The sequence below is a fragment of the Etheostoma spectabile genome, chromosome 8 (genome assembly GCF_008692095.1).
Source record: "Etheostoma spectabile isolate EspeVRDwgs_2016 chromosome 8, UIUC_Espe_1.0, whole genome shotgun sequence".
NCBI lineage: Eukaryota > Metazoa > Chordata > Actinopteri > Perciformes > Percidae > Etheostoma > Etheostoma spectabile.
In genome coordinates, this window is record NC_045740.1 from 14,958,523 (window position 1) to 14,978,003 (window position 19,481).

Below are 19,481 nucleotides of genomic sequence, written 5' to 3' on the forward strand. Positions count from 1 at the left end.
GTCTGTGTGTGTCTGTGTGTGTCTGTGTGTTCTGATGTAACTAAAACAGGGAAAAATCAAAGCTGATGATTATGAGATTGATATCGACAGGGCCTTTAAATGCGATTATGGTCTGGTGGAGGTCACAGGTGTGTACTGTACTTTGTGACATTGTCTGCAATGTGAAGTCAGTTTTGGACAGTATTCTCTTTTGGAATAAGGGTAACTAACTATCAGAGGTAGTCTTTGGTTAAAGCTTAGGGTTTGAATTCAACATATTACAGTACAAGTGTGGGTCTGTTTCTCTGCACTGCACATGCATGCCTAAATATCTCCTCACGTGTCGAAAAATCTGACTAGCGGCGCAGTCCTCTGTTTCTCATCAAGAGGCCTGTCCCATTGTAGCTATGAGAGGCTGTCAGAATGTTGATGGTGAGTGAGCAGACGTGTTTTGACAGCTGCTTCCTGAGGATGCTGTTACTCCTTTCGCCAAGAATATTTATGGTGTTTTCGGATATATCCGTTTTTTTAAGATGAGTGTTTGCTAAGTAGTTTCCATGCCTGTTTCCTCTCCTCTGAACACATCTTCATGCCTGACAGTGACAGGCTGACTGAGTCCTGTGCGTGGTCCACATCTGTTGTTTTCCTGTGGGTAGTGGTTCCTCTGGGTAGGTAACATTACTCCAGCTGATTTAGGTGATCCGAAAGCCTTCAGGGACACAGAATTACAAATCACATCTACTCATCAAATGTCAAGACCCCCAGAGGGAGAACACCTTTTTTTTGCAATGGACCAAATTGTATATATATATATATATATTTTTATAATTTGTGATTTGTGAATACATATAAATGATACCTTTTATTAAGTTATATGCTTTTTACAGTAGGATTAGAGCTTTTACAGTAGTTACAGTGTACTGTTGCTAGTATTCCAATACATGAAGTAATCAGTGTAATTAGCTGCTTGAGTGTTGGGTTCAGATGCACATCTGTGTAGCCCTGACGCATGATCGGAAACCACCGACCAAGTTCATTAGAATCCAGGTTTCTGCACAGTCAGTACATCTAATGTGGAATTCATTTGCACGGGAGGAAAATAATGTGAACTAGCTGGTAGAAAAGAATATCAGCACCACTGTAGCAAAACCACTAACCTCTTTATCGATTATGTGGTATTGAAGTCATTTGTAGGCACTAAATGAATTGTTTTAACATCACTGAAGAGCAACTGCACAAGGTTTATTAGGAATTGAACGGCTCAAGTGAGCGGTGCAATCAACTCCCAGGTCTTTATAATGTACCAGGCTCAGCATCGAGTACATACTTGAGCATGGTGAGTAAGGAAATTATAGTTTGTAATTTTATTTGTGCTCAGCAGTGGCCACTGAAATGAGTTTGTTTGAGCAGCCAGACGGCAGTGTTCCCAGAGGGCGGCTGTTAGGGAACCTAGACAGGGTGCAGGAATGGGAGCATTTATGTTTGTGTACATGTCTGTATCTGTGTGCTGGGGTTTATTCAGACATTATAGTATCAGAGATAGAACAGCAGGAGTGACAGTTTTTGTTTGCATTATTCATGAACGTGGCTACATTATAATACCCGAGTGGGTGTGGCGTTTTGTGTGTTTCCGATTGTCCGGCTGCACACAAGAAGCCAAATTGCTGAGGAATCGCATCTTATTTCATCCCAATGTAAACCAAATAAAGAAATTAACGTGAAATGTTTGCAGCCGCTGCAGATCCCACCACACACTTATTATCCTGCATTTATTATTCAGTGAATGAATTAGGGTAGGGAATATTTAGCGTTTAATTACTTTTCAAATGCATGCATCTGTTGTTGAGTGGGTGCTCTCGTTTGTCTTCCGATCCCAGCCACTGAAACACTGAATGAAGGAAGGAAGGAAGGAAGGAAGGAAGGAAAGGGCAAAGTAGGACATTTATAGATCTGCTGTCCTCAGTGTGGAGTGTAACTCACTTTAAAAGGGCCTCTAATAACCCCACTTTCACAGCAAGAGCATCTTTATCAAGGAAAAAGAACACTTATGCGCTATTAATTAAGCAGCTGTTAGTGATGTACTGTTCCTTGGATTTCTTGGCCATTTCTGTGGTTAGATGGTGTGTTTTGTTATCCCTGTGGACAGCTAGCCAATTATAATATCATTATTAACATCACGTTGAGATAATTTTAGTACAGCCAGAAAATGAGTTCAGTCACAGGAAGATTTTCTGCCTATACAAATTATCAAACAGTGAACGTCTTGGCGTCAGCCTCTCCAGGACTTCTCTCTGGACTCACATAAATCTGGTTGGAGAAGCAGAGGTACCAACATCTCTACTGATGGTAGTCTCAATAGACTAGAAAGCGTTCAGAAACATGTTTGTTTTTTTAAGAAAGAAACAGCTCTCATGTCTCGATGGCTAAAGGAAAAAAAAAACTGCCTTTCCTACAGTTACTGCGCTATCACTAGTATTACTGCTCTCAAACTACACAAAGTGAATATCCTTTTGAATATAACTATTTTCACGTGGTCTCTGGGACGCAGAGAAAGGCACTCCAGTAGATGGAGAGAAAGTAGGAACTTCAAATGGTAAGTTACAGCGAAGTTTACAGATTTTTTTTCGTCACGGGGGAAGTGGAACTGTAAACATGGAAATATTATTACCTTATAAAGTGGGATAGTGAAAAGGTTAGCAAACAGCTGGTTATTTACACATTTCTACGAGACACAGAGCAACATTAACGTTCACTTGAAGACGTGTTTCTGGCCACCTGATGAAAATAAGTCTAACCTTTAGTGTCTTTTTAGCTCTGTGATGGTCCATGTTCAGTCTATGTAGTTACTAAATTGGCAGTTTGGTGCTTGTCAGGAACTTTATGCTAGGTTATAAGGAGCTCTTCTGCTAAAAACGGCTAAAACGAGGATGATGGGTGTTCCAAAACAATAAGCTGAAAGACATTAAAACGAAAAGTTGCGGAATCGGGGGATAATTCTCTGTGGGTTTGTCACATAGACTGTTAATAGTAATAGACAAAGCCTCAGGTTCGGAAAAGTGTTGCAATTGCGGAAGTGCCTTAAACCTGCATTCTGTCTGAATTCCAGCAGGCGGCGACACATGCGGTTGCAGAAGGAGGTCGGTTTCTGTAGAGGTCTATGAGAAAGTGACCAACTTCTCACATGATTTATTACCTCTTAATGGTCCAATTGAAAATTGTTTTAAGATTTCCGTAATACAGAATGATGTTCATTGTTTGGAATAATGGTCTCGTTGATTTTAAAATTGCCGATAAAGCAGGGGGTGTTTTAGGGCGTGGCTATGATGTGATTGCCAGTGAAAGTGTGCGACGTAACGCAGAGTGTAAGGGCTCCTCCCTCTCGTCCAAAATCGGCACATCCGCAACCAGGATGACTGCGCCCGTAACGGCAAACTGGACAATTTATAGCAGATCTCCACTAACCAATGGGTGACGTCACCCATGCTCTGTCCATTAATATTATACAGTTTATGGTTTGTCACTATGAACGACCACTTTCACTTTAAACCAGGGATGGGATCTTCAACAGAGGGTTCAGGACCCGTAGTGGGTCCTCTGAGTTACTCCAGAGTAACTCCACCAAGTTATTGTTAATTTTGTTTAAAGTTTTTTTCAAAAATTTAAATGTATGAAAATGAATCCAACATATTATTAGCAAATATAAATCAGCCCATTTGTGGGAAAAAACACAGTAATGATAGGCTAACCGGCCTATAATTTACTCACCAATGGAGCCATCCACAGATACAGCTAATCCTAGGGATTCATTGTACCACGTCTAACAGGAAAAGATGATTTATAATATCATGCCAACAATTATTGATTTTATAACTTAGTATTTTTTGCTCTAAAAGTTTTTAGGCTTTTAGGCTTTAGGCCGCCCTACACGTTATTTTAGGCCTTGTTTTTTATGCAACTTATTTGAGGTTAAGGTCAGTTTTAGGTTAATAGGGGCTCCCTGATCCATCTCAATTTCAGTTAAGTGGTCTTAGGCTTCAAAAATGTTGAAGACCCCTGCTTCAAACTGTATCCATTGTTTGGATGCACTGAACACAGATTTAAACAGCTGATGTCTAACACTGGCCTACAGCGAGGTTTAAAATAGAAACCCTAATTACATGATAATATTGAGACATAGTATGCCATGTAACATGAGTTAATAATGATGACATGGGTGTAACTTGATACATTGTAAACAAAAGTTCCCCTACAGGTGCACAGACTACACTCCACAATAGTAGACCTGATAGTATTTTTGAGTATGTGTCTCACCCGTGTTGGCTCTGCTTGAAATAGTTCACACATCCCAATGTTTCCTTCAGTATAGTTTATTATAGATTCTTTTGATATTCTACACACTGTGTCTTTATGTCCATCCCGATGATAAAATGGTGCAGATGTGCTCTCGACTGTCACACACCAACAACAGTGTATTAGATCAATGGCTAATAGCCCTTTCTACTGTGCATACAAAGACATATTAATCTTAAATTTGAATATGCCTGTCATGAGCTCAGCACTTAAATCACAGACTACAATTAGCTTTTCATGGTGTCTAATCAGGCTTGCCTTTCACACTGCCTCTTTGCAGAGCTGCCTTTTCATGCCAGACCGCTGTAACTGATGTTACTTTCTTATTTTGCGAGATATACCATAGAGATATAAAAGATATAAAAGCTGTTACAACCTTACTCTTTATGAGTGTGCAAACTGTTATGTGCCCTATGTTCTTAGTAGGTTTCTAAGCTGTAATAGCAGGAAAAGAACATGTTTGTGAGGAAACTTTGGGGTCCTTTTTTTTCTGACGCTCACATTTTCTATCTTTGCTCTCATTGGTCAAAGGTTGTGGCTTTGTTGGTCATAACTGGCTCGCATTTTTGTCTCTGTATTTCTTTTGTGTGGTTGCCTTCATTGCCTCTCTCTTTATCGGTCGATGCTTATGTGGCCCTTGATGTTGTTTCTCTTGTTGGACAGCATGATATCTCCCTGTCTCTTTGACCAAGGCTGAAGCTCTCAGCTGATCTCTCTCTGGCTCTCTGACCACGACACTGACCTAGCCTCTTGTCTCTTCCCATAGGCTAGCCACACTGGTATGCGCTCGTACATTTACAAGCAGAGCTCTGTGATTGGCTCGCAGGCGGAGCACACTGGGATGCGGACTTATTACTTCAGTGCTGACACCCAGGAGGACATGAACACCTGGCTGAGGGCCATGAACCAGGCCACGCTGATGCAGAACCACAGCAACACACTCATCAGGTAGGGCCGTACAAGCACGCACACGCACGCACGCACGCACGCACGCACACACACACACAGTTCATGTCATCAAACCAACTGAACACACAGCGTACACCTTACCTTTATTGCCCTAAACCAGGCAGCTGTAGAACCCCAGCGGCATACTCAAGAGGTCCATAACTAAATGAGTACATTCAGTCACTTGCCTATTTAACAAACACTTTTTCCCAGAACAGTAATTTCCAGATCTTTACTTTTTCTGTTTCTACTGACAAACATTGTTTTTTCCACCTTACAGCATGAGCTCCCCCTTGTGTCTGTTGTCTGTATTTTGATTCCTACATTCCTGTTTTCCCCTTTTGTATTTTTATTGAGATATAAAGTTGATTAATGTCCCAATTTTAATTGGGATTTCACTAGTAATCACTAGTGTAGGCCTGACTGAAAAACATACACAAACTTACACATACTCTAATTCAATGAAATATATACAGACACCTAACACACACATACATTCACCACCTTAAAATTAGAATTACAAAGTTCTTCTTTCATCAGTCCGTCTTTGGTACCATGCGTATTTTACAGTGCTGTGGCGATTATGTACTACACTTCCCAGAGATCACCTGTTAATCAAGTTCAATTGCTACTACTTAGTTTAGGCCTTTGTCCTGTGTTTGTAAAATAAATGTAGTTTTGACATTAAACTTAATTGATTATAGCTATCCAGTTAATGAGGCTTCTGAAATGTTGTAAAAAATTTGGTTTTTAGAAATGATTTTTTTTCTTCTTTTTTTTACTCTTAATCATGTTCAAACCCCCAAACATTCTTACAGCCTATGTTCTAAAATTTAGAATAAACAATGCAGTGTGGAATATATTATTATACTCTATATTGTTTATAAATACTTTCAAGCATCCATAAAACATTATATGTGCGTATATATAGCTACAGTTGTTATATCCTATAAATACATATTTCCTAGAAAGTGTTGCCATTCATCTTGTCACTATAAACGATTCATGTTAAAACATCCCACTCCGCTGTTTACAGCTTTAACAGCTCTGTGTCAGTCCCCAAGCCATAGCACATGAGCGTAGTGTATTTTCTTAACGTCTGCCTACTTTCACAGAGTACATTCTGGTGTTGTGAAATGCTGCTTTTGAACAAGCAGCTGCTTTCTCCATGTATTATTCATATGTTAACGGAGGGAGGTGGCAGATCAAATACATCCCAACAATCATTGGCAGCCTCAGACACCCGCAGCTCGTTCATTTATAGTGTTTGGAAGGGGAAATCCCACAAGACTACACCAGTTGCTAATGAATGGCAGAATTGTTAAATGAAGACACTTCCAATTGGGACGTTTTTAAACCACTGTTTTAGTATTTTCTTATTGAATATACTATAACAGTGTTTCTATTTGCTGGCATGTACCATGTCTTTTTCAAGAGTTTAGATACTTTTACAATATGCAAACACATTTTCTTACATTTATTGTACAGTGATGGGATGCATTGCTAGCAACAAACTACTCTTAAAATTAATGAAAATGCCTTCTGAGCCTCATTTAGATTTGGTTGATAGATAATGTATTGGTCCCAAGGGAAATTTAGAATTCAACACAATCTAATAGGGACTAACCAGTCAACTAGCGCTAATTTATATTGACTATCTTCAGACACCAGCTGCTGGCAGGGAGAATGTCAGCACCTTTTTAATTAATTTCTTAAAGGTCCAGTGTGTAACGTGTTTAGTTGTTAAATTATAGGCCGGCACGATTCGATGGATAATGTAAATCACAATTTTTGCTTAGAATTTGATATCACAATTCTCTGCCATGATTTTTTGACCATGACAGAAAAAAACAAATTGGCTGTACCAAAGACAGATTTTTTTTTTTTTTTAAGCACCTAGAGCCCATTACGCATCGCCACAAGCCTGTAAACACAGAGGCTTCAGTGAAGTTTGCCCGTTCACAAGCCTTTTTCATAAATATTTACCAACACCTTCAATTCCAAGTATTCCTTTTGGCTTGAAATGTAACATTTTGACTTGCATGAACTGGGGTAGACTCTCCATATTCAGACGCCGGCCGGTAAGATACATACAGGACATACTGCTCTGCCTTTTGCATTTTTGCTGTCACATGATCAACTCACAGGGGCTGCTAATGGGTATATATATAGAATACATACTTTGAACTGCGTGGCTCGAAAGAGTTAGTTGCGAAATATGATCTCATCTCCAGATGGGAGTAAACTTGTGTGTGGTTTATTGAATTTCAGAGACCTGAACATTTCTTATGTCACAGGGGATTTAATTAAAAAGGAGTTTAAATATAGCTTTGCTTGTCATCTGCCCTGCTTTAAAACGGCCTGTAAGTGTCCTTTCAGTGACAGTCCTCTAGTTCAAACTCAGTTCAGCAGAACAAAGACCCCTGAAATGGTGGAACAAGATCTCCATGGCATATCAGGGAAGTAAAAGCCACTGAAGTCCCTTTGAGAAGTTTAAGGAAAACAATCGGCTGTCAGCTGTAGTTATTCATCTGGTTCTCTTGTGTTGTGTGGGTATAATCAAAAATTTCAAAGTAAGGGTTGGGTGCCAAACAGGAGAATAAACATTATCCTCCCCATCTCATTTTACCTTCTGTTCTCCTCCCTGCTGCCTTTGTTAGTTTTTCCTTTTCCCCTGGCTCGCACATGTCTGATGTAGCTCCTCTCCTTCCTTTCCTGTCTCACTCAGGATTGAAACTCTCACGTTCGACGTTCAAGAGAAAGTTACAAAAAGTAGGAGTGTAAAAGGCTAGCATTCATCCAGGCTTTTCCTGTAATCTCTTCTCTCCACAGACCATCTGACAATTTCGAGACGTCTAACAGGTTGCAGCTGCAGGCTGTCCCGCAGACGAACCACGTAAACAACCACAAGAGCACAGACTCTGAGTCCATAAGACCCATCATCCACGAGGTTCTCCTGGAGCCCGTTCGCCGTGATGCAGATGAACGCTGCAGCTTCCACAAAGATTCTCCTGCCACCACCATTTCCGAGCAACCCATAGGAAGTACAGCACTGGAAATGGACACACACACGTCCCTCCCCTCCAACCCTGCACCCTCTGCCCTCCCACTGTTAGAGCACATGTCGGCCTCAGCGCCTGTGTCCAGGGTCCCATCCCGGGCACCGTCTCGAGCCGCCTCGACGCTGCCTTCCAGCGTTTGCACGAGGAACGGCCTCGTCTCCACGCCCAGCCCCATCCTGGAGCCCAACGGGATCGCAGCGGGGACATACCAGAGGGCCCCAGCGCCGCCCCCTGCTGACACACACAAGCTGGTGCGCAGGAGAAGTGCTCTGGAGCAAGTGGAGCAGTGGGTCAAAGTTCAGAAGGCTGACCACAAAGGGTAGGTCACTATGATCTGTCTTAAACTATTTGTTTTGTTGTATGTAAATACACATGATTACAAATATATTTGTCTAATTTGATCATTTAATGTTTGCTGACTATGCACCATATAGACATGGTAAAATGACACCAAAAGTATAAATAAATATATAGTGTAGAGCTCCCTATCGTGAGCTTTGCTTGCAGTTTGAACATGTATGTGAACACATCAGGTCTGCACAGCAAAGTGTTTTATTTCTGAACTCAGGGAATCAATTTAAAAGATATAGAGCTTGTTATTGTTAAGAAATAGTACAATATATCAAACATTTTCCCCATGTGTAGCTCAAGAAATTGTACATAGTTTTGTGTCCTACTGTTTTTACTCAACAGCCCCCCATCCAGAGAAAACACCCTCCCTCGACGCACACCCCCAACCCAGCACAGGTTCACCTCCATAGATGCATATCAGACCCTGCCAAAGACTCCTCGCCAGAGCCCCACGCCCGCCCGACTTGGCGAGTACAAGTACGCCCAGGACCGCCTCAGCCACTTCCGTCTCACCCCTGACCCGGGGCCCAACACCGTCTGGCAGCTGTACGAGTGGCAGCAGCGCCACCAGTACCGTCACGGCAGCCCCACAGCGCCACTCTACACCCCGGCCCCGGACTACCCGTTTGGCCCACGCCCCCCATCCACTGTGCCTCTCTCATCCTCAGCACCCAGGTCCGAAGGACCGCCCCGCTGTGTGTCGGTGCCACCTTCATCTGCAGACATCCCTCCACCAGGGCCGCCGCCTGGCTCCAGCAGAACCCTGTCGCCAACACGAAAGCCGCACACGCCAGCTGAACGGGTGACAGTCAGGCCTGTGGGTGATAGATCGGTGGTGGACATCCCCTTCGCTGTTTCCCCCCGCAGGACAAAATCTCAGATGCTTAAGGTAAAATAATGTCTGATAAAGGCAGTCAATCTTGCATGTTTGTTGCAAACGACACAAGGTGTAACTAACTGAAACATTACTCCCATTTTTATTTTAAAGGCAATTCTGGATTGCATTGTACACAACTATTTTAGCCTGTTGTCCACACATGGTCTGGGATGCATCCCAAAAGGACAAGAAATTAAAGAAAAATCTATTAACAACAGAGATCAGCTTTCTCTAGACACATAGTTTTTGTAGTCTATTGTACTTACTGTGGACAGTGTGTTTCATTGGCAAATTAGACAGTTCTCAATCACGGGAATTACTTTAACTTTCAATTAAGCAGGAAAGGATGGGGTTTTTGGCATCAAAGTTGCATTATGCACATTAACCTCACACTCTTGTCCATGTCTCTGTATTCTGTTAATTGTATGAAACTGATCCATCTTGCCTGTTTGTGGTCTTACCAGATATTGAACCATTATCGCTTTTTTTTCCACTGTGGAGTGCAAAATATCAAATGGAATAGTTTCTCATCCAGAACAGTGTCAGTCATTTTGACAGTGTGGGCGGATGTTGGAACCGTGCTCCACTGAAGTAAATAATTGTTTCAGTGCCTCGGGGCACAATGGCAGACATATCCTTACGGCATTCCGTCTGTTAAATTACTTCAACCGGATCAGCCAACAGTCAAAAAGTCAGTCAAACTGTTAACTTAAACCTATATTGAAGATGTACAGTATGCATACTATTTAACATACAATACACCGTATTTAGTATATACAGTATATAAGGACATTTATTCAAACTGAGAAAGGATAGGCAGTTCCATTAGTATTTGCCATTTACATTTTTGAAGTTGAGGGAAAAGACACAAATATGCAAATGTACACCCACTCTCCCACAACCACAAGCAACTCAATTTTGCCCAGAGCTAACAAAGAATCAGTGTTTTGTTATCAAGGTCATGTGAAACATTGTATCCTCTTAAACAAGAAAGAATTCTAGCCATTGGCAAAATAGAACTTATGTTATGATAGCCGATTCTTCATAATTTTGAATATTTGGTGTTGTAAATGACATTCAATTAGATTTTTTGAATGTCATTTTCTAAACTCCAGTGAATGTATGTATGTATGTATGTATGTATGAATGTATGTATTTACAGTATGGTAGTATGTGTGTATGTGTGTACAGTAAATGTGTGTGTGTGTGTGTGTGTGTGCGTGTGTGCGTGTGTGTGTGTGTCCAGTATGTATGTATGTGTGCTTGCGTGTGTGTATGTGTGTATACACAGTATGTATGTAGTGTGTATGTGTGTGTGTATGTACTGTATTTACTGTGTGTGTGTGTGTATGTATGTATGTATGTATGTATGTATGTATGTATGTATGTAAAATGTGTTTATGTGTTGTCAGGGTGCTACTATCGAGAGACGGTCAATGCCTCCATCTGGCTACATCACACACACAGTCAGTGCACCCAGCCTTCATGGCAAAACGGTACGTCTTACACATTTAAACAAAAAATACTTCACTGCATTGCAAATATTAATATTTGAACAAACAGACAGTAGACATGGATTCAACACTATTTGGAACTTGGAGCAGAAGCTTTGAAGGCTTATTAGGCCTGTCCTCTTCCGGCAGTCTACTTCCAGAGCCCAGCAAGGTTTCTCACAGTGTGTTCACGCTGCCACTAAAGAAATCAGTCACAAGAAGAGCGTTTATTCTCCTCTACAACAAAATGTTAACAAATCTCAATTAGCCTTTTGTCGACACGAGCCAGTTGGCTGTAGCTGAACATTTGGGAGACATTGCCTGTCATCTACAGTGTGTGAGTTCTGCTTTTTGTTTCAACACCATTAGTTCTCCTTAATTAAGCTGCTGTTCTGCTTGTTCAATTTGGCCACCAGCCAGTCGCATAAAGAAGCTGCTACTGGTGCTGTGAATGCAAGTTTACCTTTTTAACCCAGTAGAAGTTTGGTGTGGTCAGTTTTTAATGCCAGATGTAATGTCCTGTGGTGCCTGACAGCCCGAGGAGCTCACCCTGCTCCTCATTCAGCTGCGTCGGCATCAGGCCAAGATGGCCTCCGCACGTCAGCACGCGTTCACCCAGCTGCAGAGGCTCAACGGTCCCAAAGAGTCCTACCACCACAACCACTTCCTCACTACTACTACCACCACTAGCACCAGCCCCCTCCTCAGCTCCAGCCCCTCTCCGGTCTCCCACCTTGGACATGTGGGCCTCTCAGCTCCCCTGGGCCATTGCAACAGCCAGGTGGGGGCTCCCCACGGCATGTCAGCCAGCCCTCATTTTACCGTGGGCTAGTAGAGGTTGCCACTGCACAAATTGCAAAGCTGCTTTACACTTAAATAGTTATATTTCTTTCAGTATTTTTTATACATATGTTTTGTACTCTGAATTTTCAACATTTTTAATTGAGAAAGGTAATTATTTGTGTCCATTATTCTTTGTCATTCTATGTTCTTTGGGTAATACTGTCAATTTGTCCACACATCAATCTGTCTGTCCTACACTTTGGTCCAGAGTGAAATATTTGATCAAATAATCATTTTTAAGAGACCCTTACAATTAAATTTTTTCCAACAATTTTATTTTTAACAAGAGTTAGTGAAAAGTAATTACTGGTTTTGCTGAGGGGGTAATCTTAGTCCTCAGAGGATGATTTCTAACCTCGTGGCACTTCTGTCTTGCCACTGTCAGCTCAGGTTGTGAAGTACAGACGATATTTAAAAATATTCTAGATGGATATCTGTGGTATAAAAAAGTGACATTTCAAGTCATTCCAGTGAAAGCAGTTGAATTCCTCAACTGTAACAGTTAAACGACTTTTTTTGTGCATCGTCTTGTATTCCCCAATCCTGCAGCACCTGGCTTGGGATCTAATCAAAGCAACAAATCAAAATGCATACACACAACCAGCAATTGTGCTGCCTAATACCACATAAAATATATAATAATCTTTAAATTCAAAACTGATCTGATATGCCTGTTATGTACCTTAAAACAACATTAGTGCCCCCCACTCACCCCCATCATCCCTCCACCACCACCAAGGGATCTGACCAACAACAACTGTTTATTATCTAATTTTTATGCAAACACATCATCTCAAATATGCTATAATCACACAAGCATTTAATACAAATTCCCTATAATATTTCTTATTATGTAGGTCATATTCAATGATACTAACATCTCCATTTGCATTTAAACTGCCTCTCAAGCGTGATATATGGCTCTGCGGAGGCTCCATGCAGAACTTTTGCCGTAGCTTACGTTAGTTGCCTGAAGTTTATAAAGTACCGACTCTAAAGGAATAGTGGTAGAAAAAAAGTGTCTCCCCTGTGCTTTCTGATTGTGGTGAGAAATCTGTAACAGGAAAAAATAACCTCTTTGCTTTCATGTTGTTTATGGAGATCCCAGAAATGAGTAGGGGGAAATGCAACGCTACGCTGCGACGTGTATTTATATTTTTCGGGAGACGCACATCAGGCTGCGGCGTAGGATCCAGCGTAGGGGCCGGCGTAGGGGTTGGCGTGGGGACCGTGTCTCCATATACCTTCAGAAGTAGCCACGGCGTAGATTTGACGCAGAAGAATTAATCATGCTTTAGGCCAACCGGTAACTCCCAGTTGATCCTGCATTTGGTAGTTCCGACAGTAACTAAATGTAAAGTAGTGCTAAAAAATAACATATCCCAGGATAGATAAGGACTAGCTAAAACACAAAGGTTAACACAACAGCAGCATCATTAGCCAAGTCTCTGTATATCAGTGGCAACCTCTACCCAGAAGCTCCCCTGCTTTAGTGGTGTGACATTGGGCATGGTTAATCTTTGAATGCTGGCCCTGCTGCCGTCATAGAACCATCCGTCTCTTTTTATCTATGTGCTGGTCTTGGCTGGTCCGTTTCCATATCGTGCTTCCAGTGATACTGTCCATAAGCATGTTGTGCTTCGAACTTTGACGTCCACAAAGCCATCCCATGCTTTGGCTGCCCGCTGGCTGGCTGTGGATGTGTCGGTCAATTTGGTTTGCTGATGTGTGAATCTTTTAATTTTGGGCAGTTTCAAGTATCAAGTATCTGCTGCTTCTAATGGATCTGGTTTGTGCTGGTGTTTTGTAAAATAAATGAATTAATTATTGTGTGTGTGTGTGTGTGTGTGTGTGTGTGTGTGTGTGTGTGTGTGTGTGTGTGTGTGTGTGTGTGTGTGTGTGTGTGTGTGTGTGTGTGTGTGTGTGTGTGTGTGTGTGTGTGTGTGTGTGTGATGCATGTTGACACAGACATAACAGCAGTTTACACAAGTTTATTTAGATTCAGAGGCCCCAGATAGTGAATTATTTCATTTCTGTTAACACAAATCCATAATCTACACTCCCGTATTTGTCCCCCTCCAGGCTGATGATACCTATCTGCAGCTGAAGAAGGACTTGGAGTATTTGGACCTTAAGGTGAGATCAGAGTTTGTCTCCTGATGCCTGTTAGTTATTTTAACTCATCTTCTGCTTTAGTTCAAGTGTTCTATTTCCGCTGTGTTTTTTCTGGTTTGGAATTCTTCTAACTCAAACTAAAATTCTTGGTGTTTCTTACTGACGACGACTTCTAACACTCTGGCCACAAATAGAGATGTTCAGGAATCTGTGTGGGACAAAATATATCCCCAGTAAACTTCTAACTCTTCTCACGAAAGCAGCCGCCATTTTGTGACTGCGGCTCTGTGTCTTTGTGATTTTGACTCCCAGATCAGAGCTTTAGAGCCCCTGATCCTCGCAGTTCACAGTTTACTACTGCACTGCACTGCTGGGCCTCTCAGGCCTCTAATGAACGTAAGCTGTATGTGTGTGTGTGTGTGTGTCTGTGTGTGTCTGTATCTGTATCCAGTATATGTACTGTATAAACAGATATAATGTTGTATGTAGTGCGTCTGTGACTGTTCGTGTGCACATTTATAGTTATGCATGTTTCTCCAGTGCTAGGGAGGCACATGTCTAGTCTTTGTGTGTGTGTGTGTGTGTGTGTGTGTGTGTGTGTGTGTGTGTGTTCACAGTTTAGAGAGTCTTTGTTCTAGAAAGACCATCCCATTGCTTACAGCCCTGCATTTACGGCTTGAATGGCATCAAATGCTTTTCCCACGTGATCTCCGACCCCCCCCGTCCCTCCCCCCCCCCCCCCCCCCCCCCCCTCCCCATTGCATTTGGTGATGTTGACGATGCTTTGAAAAGTGGCATGTGATGGCTCGGCAGTGCATGTATTGTGGCTGTGCCCCCGTTGGTTGATAAGCCAGCTGCTTCTACCATCGTCTCTGAAACGCTGCACCTCCTTGACAAGAACACAGGGCTCTACTGAACACAAAAACTCCAAAACTAATCATTCTGAAGCATAAGAAAGAGCTGTTATCAAGGAAATGTGTTGATTTTCTCATTGTTAAATCTGCCCGGGGTCTATATTATTATTTTTTCTTTCAGCGCAAGTGTTTCAGTAACCCCTGTAAGACCCAAAGTAAGCACCTGAACTCAGACAGTCCAGGGTGTGTTCCTAACACAAATACCTTTCCTGTTTACAGACAAAATACAGTAACTTTTTTGTATGGAGGGGACACAATGCACTATATAGAGGTTTTATGGATAAGTCAATTTGTGCAGGGCTTCAAAGTGTCCATAGTCATTATGTTCTTCATGGCAAGAGCTGATTATGTGTGCCATACATATTGTCATATACACGAGGCAAAGAGAATGCGCCACAGACAGTCTGTCTCAGCCTCCTATACTACCATAGTCTGTAGCTCGTCTCTGTGTTCTTTATCTCCTGTATTTCAGCACCATGGTACCACGTTTCAGACACTTTGTTTTACCATGCAACTAACATCTGGAAATGCTGATTTTTGCTATTTCTAGGTAGCTGGAAGTCAGACACTGAGGGAGTCAGGGAAACCTGTCAAGGTTGCAGAAAGCGATGTGGACGTAAGTACGAGCTCAATAACTTCTCAAAATGTTGGCTGAAGTAAATACAGACCACTTCCACTTCGGACGCTATCAAGGAGGTTATACTTTCATTCCTGTCTGTCTGTCAGTGAGTATCTAAATGAAAACGTAAAGAACGTTAACCTCATTGAATGTCTATTCAATTAAATTTAGGAAAAGTGAAGCTGTTGGCCTACAAAATGTAGGACATCACACACTGTACTAATACATAATAACATGGAGTTTAAAGGTGCCCTGCCATGAAATGATGTTAGGTCCATATGTGTGTGTTTGTGTGTGTGTGTTATGTTGTAAATGTGAAAATGAACTGCTACCTCCTCTGTCAGCTCTAGCCACTGAAAAGAGAAATCAGGTTAGTTATAAAAGCTGGTCAGTCTGGTGTCATGTTGCCTGAGCTCATTACTATTCATGAGCTCGCCCAATTGCGCTAGGTAAAGGATGCAGATAGCCAGGCACTCATTGGCTAGATGTTAGCCAATCAGAGTCAAGCAGCTCAGCTCGTTCTCATTAATGAGAACTGGCACAATTGGAGCTAAGTCTTCATGCAGGCTTTCTATACCATGCTAGAATGAACTGAAACAAGGTAACCAAGATGTTTTTTTACACAAAAAATGTTGGAGTCCATGGTAGAACTTCAAACATTACCACAAAGTAATGAAATACGTGTGGCAGGGGACCTTTAAACATTTCTGTTTATTCGCTATGATTAAAATAATACATTATTTTGTTTTTTTGGGTGAAAAGAAAGGGGAAATCATCAACAAACAGCATACACAGAGTGAAAATAGGTAAATGCCTTAACTCCTTGAGTTTTATAATCCAAACAATTCCCTGCGGTTTTTCAAACATTCTTATTTCTCCGGTGAAAGTATTTCTCACTCGCTTACTTTAACACATAGCAGTTTAAACAATTTATGAGTGATGTTCGTGATGAATATTTGATTAGATCCAAATACAACATCGCCATGGAGACAACAACAGAATTAATAATGTATTTGACAGAATATAAAAGCTACTGTCGAGTTCACATCAAGCTGTTCAGTCACGACCTCACTACGTGAATGTTGTGTTGTTTTACCGCAGGATGATAAAGTGATCCAACCTTTGCCTCCAAGTTGCTGAGTTTAATCGGGGATTAATTAACGAGGCACAGAGCCTCCCTGACACTATAATTAAAAGTGTCAGGTGGGTAGCACCCACTTTGTGTAATGGGCTCACTCACAGTAATTACACCCGAATGAGACCCGGGGAACTACAGCACTGTGCATATTAAGTGTTTCTAACCCGTATGCATGCACTCGACACATTCCAAAAGAGGTATATACATGCACATAAACACATGTACAAACGCATCTGCTACTTACAAACATACACCGAGATGTGTGTTCTTGTACAAACACTGATTCATCCCCAGCTGCAGAGACCAGGCCAAGTTGTAATTAAGTAAATGGGCCACTTCATTACCAGAGGTCAACTAACAGACACACACTTTAGTGATCAAGAGAGAAGTGCTTTATCTGTGAGTGCACAGGTCCTACAATGCACCGCTTCTCTCTCCCCCCCACACCCACTCAGCTCTGTGTCTCCCCCTGCAGGTGAAGTTGAGTCGGTTGTGTGAGCAGGACAAGATCCTCAAGGATCTGGAGTCGAGGATCAGCTCCCTGAAGGAGGACAAGGTAAACACTCTGCCTGTCATATAGGATGAGTCAACAGGCACGAATTCGACATGATGGGTACACATTCAATACCAGAGCTGCTATCAGTTGCAACTTGCGCTATACAGTGGAGTTTGATAACAGAGGGTGATTCAGCTATCAAAGATTAGATTGCGGTACGCATCAGTGTGTTTAATCAGCTTATCAGAATCAAAAAAGGATTTCTTTCTTGATTCAATATTTACATCATGGAGGACATTCTTTTGAGAGAGCAAAGCGAGACTAAACCAACCAACTGAAAGACTAAATTCCTGAAGCGATTGCATAAATTAAAGTACAAGACAATATATAGACCCATTGATGGTAAATGAGAAGAAGTTAATTGAGATATTATGGGTGTTCATGTGTGACATGCTGTCCTCTGGAGGCATTTGTGTTTCAGTGTCATCTGCCCGTGCACATTTTTAGAGCAGATCAGAGGGAAGCAGGTCTTATAGTTGCTTTGGTTGACCTTCTGCTGCATGACTCCTCACCCGTTCAGGACAAGCTGGAGAGTGTACTGGATGTGTCCCACCGGCAGATGGAGCAGTACCTGGACCAGCCGGCCCACGCCCACAAGATAGCCTACCAGCAGAGGCTTCTGCAGGAAGATCTGGTCTCCATCAGGGCCCAAATATCACGCCTCTCCACGGTATGAATGCCAGTGTCTATGTGCATGTGTGTATTATTTAATTTGCACAATATACTGTATGTATGGTCTTGGAACATAGGGTGGTAATCTATCACAATATTTGTTAGGATATTTTACTAAAATCAACAGGTATATCCAATGTATATGTCACACAATGGCAAATGTATGTACAATCTCATATGGCAGCATGATTTTGTCTAAGTATAAAGTGGGCTTAGATAAGTGCATATATGTCTCTGGCATGCATGTGGGTTTTTATTTTATTTATTTAGTTATTTTATGAATTCAGGACAATGCACATTAATGAACAAGCACAACAGTACACGTTAATGTGCCAGATTGTAGCCCAAGGGCTAATTTCCATCTGCAGTCCAATAGGCAGGTTGGAGTTACAGTAAAAAAGGCATAGGATAGTAACACTTAGTATATAAAAACAGGAAGAAACTACAAGAAAAGAAGAAGAAAAAAAAAAAGGTTACGTGTATCTTGGTGTACTTTAAGACTGCTGTATATATAAACTAAGACGGTGTGTGTGTGTGTGTGTGTGTGTGTGTTGTGTGTGTGGTGTGTTGTGTGTTGTTGGTGTGTGTGTGTGTGTGTGTGTGTGTGTGTGTGTGTGTGTGTGTGTGTGTTGCAGGAGATGGCCCACGCCTGGGAGGAATACAACAGGCTGGAGAGATCAATGGAGCAGTTGAGGATGGTGCTACAGGCACACATGAACCACAGCGCCACCCCTCAGGTGAGACCTGGTACTGCAGCTCAGAGCAGGTTCACTGGTTTGTCAGTTAAGCATATAGTTTTTCTCATATTTATTTACCGAATCTGTGGCTTTTTAAACAGTCTCTATTTAGTTTGTTCCCAAATCCTCCAGATAATTTGGAATTGTACATACAATATATCTTCCAAGTCCTCTTTTCTTATGTCAAGAATTCTCTCCTCAGTTCTTACATTGCAAGTTCATTGACAGGAATTTTTTTACAGGCTACTTATACTTTTACTTTTTTTTTAAATAAATGACCAAATATGTGACATTGAAAACCAAGTTGAACCAAACCAGAAGTGAACAAATAACATGAATGGAGTCAAACGTGTATGTGTTGAACTGCAGCAAGAGAAAACTGAGATGAAGCGCGAGCTGTGGAGAATCGAGGACGTGATGGGGGGGCTGAGTGCCAGCAAAGCCAACTACAAGATCACCATTGACTCTGTCCAGAATCCAGGTTGGTAACCACAGCAATCGAACCAGGAAATGCCACTGTTAGAAAAACTGCAGTTTGATATTAAATTGGGAAAAGATGGAAAGAGGATTTCCTATTAACGGAATATATAGGCTACTAGAGATTCTCAATACAGTTGGTATTGTCCACATATCGTGTTGTATTGCAGTGTTTAGGTAAAGCATTCTCTGCGGTTACACTAATCATTTTGTCTCAGTTTAGAAATCAGCTTCAAAAGATCAGATTTTGTGTGGAAAATGGCAATTGTGTAACTGGCAACATTCATTGAAAATCTGTTTCTACATGTGTGTTTTTCTACACTTCTCAGTGAAAATGTGTTCAGAAATGC

At 41.6% G+C, this 19,481-nt stretch overlaps 1 protein-coding gene across 5 annotated transcripts in view; it reads left to right on the plus strand.

Annotated features, from left to right (window-relative positions):
- LOC116693602 (pleckstrin homology domain-containing family A member 7) overlaps positions 1-19,481 on the plus strand; it is a 140,853-nt gene that overhangs the window by 112,231 nt on the left and 9,141 nt on the right. For 4 of the 5 annotated variants that reach the window (XM_032522654.1, XM_032522655.1, XM_032522657.1 and 1 more), the window contains 10 exons: positions 5,096-5,277; positions 8,110-8,658; positions 9,033-9,579; positions 10,980-11,063; positions 13,986-14,039; positions 15,483-15,548; positions 17,165-17,245; positions 17,766-17,915; positions 18,553-18,654; positions 19,024-19,135. In XM_032522654.1, coding sequence (XP_032378545.1) covers positions 5,096-5,277; positions 8,110-8,658; positions 9,033-9,579; positions 10,980-11,063; positions 13,986-14,039; positions 15,483-15,548; positions 17,165-17,245; positions 17,766-17,915; positions 18,553-18,654; positions 19,024-19,135 — 1,927 coding nt within the window. The remainder of the gene's footprint in view (positions 1-5,095; positions 5,278-8,109; positions 8,659-9,032; positions 9,580-10,979; positions 11,064-13,985; positions 14,040-15,482; positions 15,549-17,164; positions 17,246-17,765; positions 17,916-18,552; positions 18,655-19,023; positions 19,136-19,481) is intronic. The other variant, XM_032522656.1, reaches the window with a different exon arrangement.